The 6,000-nt window shown below is 36.2% G+C and overlaps 1 protein-coding gene across 2 annotated transcripts in view; it reads right to left on the reverse strand.

Moving 5' to 3' along the window:
- Positions 1-3,625, reverse strand: part of LOC121241969 (chloride channel protein CLC-c-like) — a 26,185-nt gene extending 22,560 nt beyond the window's left edge. Inside the window, exons 1-3 of one of the 2 annotated variants that reach the window (XM_041139829.1) lie at positions 3,414-3,625; positions 3,189-3,316; positions 2,659-2,941 (exon numbers count right to left, since the gene is read on the reverse strand). In XM_041139829.1, the coding sequence (XP_040995763.1) occupies positions 2,659-2,873 (215 nt within the window). In that variant the 5' untranslated portion in view covers positions 2,874-2,941; positions 3,189-3,316; positions 3,414-3,625. Of the gene's footprint in view, positions 1-2,658; positions 2,942-3,188 lie in introns of both variants that reach the window. The other variant, XM_041139830.1, reaches the window with a different exon arrangement.
- Positions 3,626-6,000: the final 2,375 nt, after the last annotated feature.

Here is a 6,000-nt window from a genome sequence, read left to right on the forward strand (position 1 = left end):
GCATTCATTAGCAATAAGAACCGAGTCCAAGATTTGTCTTCCTTCAACAAAAGCTTGGAAATAATACTCCCCATAACCTCCCATAATCGTACTCAAATGATTGGCAAGGACTTCAGAAATTTCTTATAAACTTCATTCACAAGACTAATGGGGGGAAGCTTCATTTTCGAAGCCCCAACCGACTTAGGAATAAGAACAATAAAGGTGACAGACTTTTCTCAAACTTACCAAAAGAGTGAAGCTCGTTAAAAACCTTCATGATATCCTCCCAATCACCTCCCAACAAAGAACAAACATAGAAGAAAGACATGGAAAAACCGTCCGGACCGGGCACTTTATCCTTAGCCAACTACTAATCACCTGACAACCTCATCAGCTCAAACGGTCTTCCAAGCCAATTAGCATTCAAATGTTCAATAGACTCAAAAGCCAAGCCATAGTCTTGGCCTCCATGTAAATTGCTCCGTGAGAAGTCCTTTGTACTAAATGACTATGTGACTCTTGATAACGTCATGTTCAATAAGGACATGACCATCCACCTGTAGCATCTCAATGGCATTGTTCCTCCATTGAGAATTACCCACCCAATGAAATAACTCAATGCATTGATTCCCTTCTTTCAACCAAAGAGCCCGAGATTTCAGTCTCCAAGAAATTTCTTCCATTAGATGCATCTTCTCAAGCTCCAAGGTAATGAAGCTTTTTCTCGAGATGTCCTCAGCAAAAAGAGAACCCAATTCCTCCCTACCCTCCAATACCTACAGGTCTTCAAAGAGAGACTTCTTTTGACCATCAATATTCCCAAAAAACATCCACGCTCCACAACTTCAAGTCCTTCAAAGCTCTAAGTTTTCCTGCAAAATAAACTTTCTAGTGCCCTCCAAATGAAAAGAAGACCACCACAATTTTATCTTCTCCAAAAATTCATCAGCTTTCAACTACATAGTCTCAAACTTGAAGTATCTACTACCCTCATGAATGCTAGCACAATCAAACAAGATAGGAAAGTGATTCGAACAGACCTTTCATAATTCCTTCTAATACATTGAAGGGAAATGAACCTCTCAAGAAGGAGATGCCAAGAATCCGTTCAATAGAGACCAAACCCGACCATACCCCTGCCAAGGGTATATCCACGAGCTTCATATAAAAAATGAACTCAGAAAAATTGGCCATAGCAGAACTAATGAGATTATCTCCTGATCTTTCACTCAGAAACCGAGTGATATAAAAGTCACCAATGATACACCAAGGCACATCCCGCCAGCTGTACAAACCTACTAACTCATCCCGTAGAACTCTCCTAGCACTATCCACATTCAGCCCACACCACCAAAAGTGCACTCAGACCCATCTTCCACATTCCAAAAAGAATAAGCCACTGAGAAATCACCAGTGCATTCCACCCTTTTGCACTTATAAAAAGATTTATTTCTTATCACAAAAAAAATAGATCCCTTCCAAATAACAAACTTTGTCATTTTCTCGAGCTGCCAATATGAAGCCAATCAGGTTCTATTAAGGCACTTACCTTAAACCGTGGAATGATGTAGCGAATGCGCTTTTAGAGAATTCCATGACCACTTATTAATCAAGGCTTTCTTGCTTTTTAATGAGAATAAATTACTTACACCAAAGGCTTTCTTCATCAATGTCACATTTAGCGACCCTAGTGCTTGCCAAATAAAGGTTGATAACAACATCCCACTTAACCAAGAATGAATTACCTAACTCCCCCAATCTAGACATAAATTGCTCTTTAAATTCTTTCAATTATAAGGCCAGAACAAGAATTTTGTCATGTATCTAAGGGCTGAGACGTTTCCTGGTAGTAGTTCGCCGACGATGTACCGCTAAAATAAACAAGAAACAAAATCCAAAAAATAAGGGTAGCAGCAATAAACAACACCACTTCAATTAGGGTAGCAACCTCCCCCGGCCCTGGAACCAACACACACAAAAAAAAAAGAAAAAAAAAAAAAAAAAAAAAAAAAAAAAAAAAAAAAAAAAACAGATCTGCACCCTGCCACGGTCACATAGTGCGGTGAATAAAAGGAGAAGATGACGAGGAGAAGGAGACTAGAGGGGTCATGCAGCTATAACCAAAATTAGGGGGAAAGGTAGAAATTAGGGTTTTTTTTTTCATTATACATTGCCTAACCCAGAGGGTGGGCGGATACCATACCCGCAACTCGCTTGCTTAGAGATATATCTTTGATGGGTCGTCCACCTGTCCACTAGCAAGAATGCAAGATGGGCCCCTAACTTCAATTAAATTTTGAATATGCCCTCATTATGTACTCTTAATAAACCAAAATCTTTAGGCACCAATTTGTCCCCTCAAGCAATCTGTAAGTGAATTTGCTCTTTGTATGTGAAGAAATTGATGATCTCCACCATAATCAAATTAAAATTTCAATGAACATTATCGCCTTCAAAGTTACCTCCAACCATATTAAATCAAAACCCCAACTCAAACTTCCAAGTTGTAAAGACCATTGTCAGTCACCTTTAATTAAAATTGTCAAAGCAAAGGACTTAACGTGGTTACATTATGTTTTTGCATGCATAGTAAGCTTATAAATGTATGGACTTGATATAACTTGTTTAGCTTGGAAAAATTATTCTTGAGAAAAGCAATCAATTGGGGTTGCTTACTCGTAGTCAAGGCTCTCAATGGGGCAAACATTAGCACCAATAATGGCAATCTGAGAGGTGGTGTTGGTCCTTTTCACCAAAAGCGGCTCTGTGTATGTCATATTTTTGTCAGATACCTCTGACCAGTACCTGTCAATCCCCTTCCTATCCAACAATCCCTCATTTTCAATGTCATGCACATCATCAATGTGGTTCACAATATTTTCTTGATCCATATCCTCACGATCTATGCTTGAATGAGCTTTTTCCGCAGCTTGCTGTTACACTTAATTTGTATGTCTACCTGCAGGCACATACCACAAAATCCTAATGATGCTTGAGAAACTCGGTTGGCACATTCAAACCTAAACTGAGAACTGTAAAAACATATGATGATCCCAACAGCTCCAAGAAAATTAGGCAGAGCAATGAAATCTTAGACAGAGTAAATAACAAATTTAAGTAGATAAACAGAGAGATATAGGAACAAAAAAGAGATGACAAATCCATTATGGATAAACCCCAGAGAAAATAAAGCGGTGTGTACTTACAATAGCTTTGATGCTGTTTTCGCTTGAACTCGGTTAACAGTCACACCAAAATCTACGGTAGACTGATTCGGGGATTCCGCTACTCACAAGTATTTAGTTGCAATCCCGATCTCCAAATCATGGTAGTACTAATTTCAAAGGAACGATCAATTTCAGGACCATTTGACATAAGTATAAGAAAAGTCAAACAGACTACAAAAATGGGAAGGAGTATATGTGGACCACCACTATCCGCGTTGACGATAAATATATTATGGCTGTGGACGATGAAGATGATAAAGGCAGCGACGTTGTTCCGATCCAGCGATGTTGGCAGTAGTAGGTGAATCTCAGGAAGATGGGCAATTGCCGTCCAAGTATTTACTCACCTCGCCTGACCAAAGAGCAAGTAACGCAAAAAAATCCATCAATGATCAAACCAACTAACCACGGGTTGTTGCAGCCTGCTAGTTGTTGCGAACCGTGCCTCTTTGAATAGAGTAAATCTATTATCGTCTTTTTCTTTCATCGTCCTCTAATCATTCATAATGTTAGATGATTATAATTTATTTATTATATTTTATTTATAAATTTATCATTTAATATTATATCATAAAATGATGAGTTGTCTGACCGTATTTATTTATTTCTTAAAATTTTATTTATTTATTGATTAATAAAGTGATATTGATATTTTTTATTTTTTTTAAAATATTAAAACATGTTTAAAAATATTTTTTAAACATGTTTTTAAACACATATGTTTAAAAATTATTTGGTGGCTTGGACGCAACTTTTACAGCCTCAGCAAAACCTATCCCACAGACTTTTTCATTATGACTGAGGAAAAAGCTATCCTTCCCGCTAGGGGGTTCCCACTGGGAATTTTTTTTTTTTTTTAATTTCGTGATTAAGTAAAGATTTTTTTAATAATATTGTAAATTTTTTTTTCTTTTTTAAAAAATATTTAAAGATGTTAAAAGAATCATGTAAAAAATAAAATAAAATATATTAGCGGGAGCCCCAAGTGAAAAAATTCTATTATTTTCTCTCACGTTCTTGTTGATAGAGGGAAAATTTTAGAAGACTTATATTATCTGAAAACTATACAAATGAATAAAATACACAAAATATGTTAAGTAATACAACTAATGTACACGTTCACTAAGGTGCACGTGATTACATGTGATGATTAGATTAAAATTAATATCATATGCACAAGTAATAGCCTTCCTCAAGTTGGAGTGTGTAAATTGATGACACCTAGCTTGCCACGAAGAAAATGAAACTTGTCAAATGTTTTGAAAAAAATCAACCAATTGATGTGCAGAAGAAACATGCAGAGTGACTACAACTTTATCTTGAACCATATCTCTGACTAAATGATAGTCTATCTCAATGTGCTTAACTCTTTCATGGAAAACTAGGTTAGCAATAATATGAAGAGCTGCTTGACTATCACAATAAAACACAAGCGGAGAAAAAAATGAAATGTCAAAATCAACATATAAAGAGATAAGCCATTTGATTTCACAACAAGTAGAAGTCATAGAACATACTCAGCTTTAGTACTGAGTATCTTTATCAGAGGATCTGGAAACAATAACTTGCTTCTTTGATTTTCAGGAAATTAAAGAATCTCCAATGAAAAGGCAGAAACTAGTAACAGATCTTCGGAAATCAGGACAAGTGGCCCAGTCTAAATCACAAAAGCCTCTCAGTTGCAGGGAATAAGATCTGGGAAAGAACAGTCCTTGGCCTGTTGTAGCTTTAACATGTTTGACTACTTTAACAACTGTATCATAATGGGACTACTGAGGTTGATCCAAAAACTGACTCGAAGTATTAACAGAATAAGATAAATCAGGTTGAGTAAGTGTCAAATAAAGAAGACAGCCAATTAACCTTTTGTAAGAAGCTAGATCATCCAGCAAAGGACCTGCAAATTTTGTCTTAGAGAGCCATTTTGATCCATTAGACAATTAGCAGGTTTAGCAGCTAATAGACCAGTATTAGAAACAATTTTAAGAGCAGATTTTCTTTGAGAAAGGGATATACCCTTAGCAGACCTTGCAACTTTAAGCCTAAAAAAATATATCGAAACACCAAGATCCTTCAGCTTAAAGTGTAAATGCAAGAAAGCTTTAAGATCAACAACAGTTTGGGAGTTATTGGAAGCAATAACAATGTCATCCACATAGACTAATAATGCCACAAAAGAATTACCAGAACATTTTGTAAACAATAAGTAGTCAGACTTTGATTGATTAAAACCAAAAGTAGACAGAGTATAAGAGAATTTAGAGAACCATTGTCAAGGAATGCATTGTTTACATTCAATTGATGTAACTTCGAACTATGTATAGCAGCTAAGGCAAGAAAGCAAGGAACAGTGGTTAGTTTTGCAACAGAAGAAAAAGTATCAAAGTAATCAATTCCCTCTTTTTGAGTATACCCCTTTGCAACAAACCGAGTTTTATACCTTGCCATCAGATTTCAACTTGCACTTATAAACCCATTTATAGCCAATAGGCTGCTTGCCAGGAGGTAAATAAGTTAAGGTCCAAGTTTTATTAGCTTCAAGAGCATTGATTTCAGCTGCCATTGCATCCCTCCAATGAGGATATGTGATGGCTTGAGGAAAGTATTTAGGTTCATATAGAGAATCAACTAATGAACATAAATGTTGATATGAAGGAGAGAACTTTGAATAGGACAAATAAGAAGAAATGGGATAAGAAGTACTTGAATGTGAAGAACCATCAACCAGAGGAGAAGTAGTAACTTTGTTATTGGATATCAAGGAACAATGATAATGCTACAAGTAATCAGG

The sequence above is a fragment of the Juglans microcarpa x Juglans regia genome, chromosome 8D, assembly GCF_004785595.1.
Source record: "Juglans microcarpa x Juglans regia isolate MS1-56 chromosome 8D, Jm3101_v1.0, whole genome shotgun sequence".
In the NCBI taxonomy this organism is placed as follows: domain Eukaryota; kingdom Viridiplantae; phylum Streptophyta; class Magnoliopsida; order Fagales; family Juglandaceae; genus Juglans; species Juglans microcarpa x Juglans regia.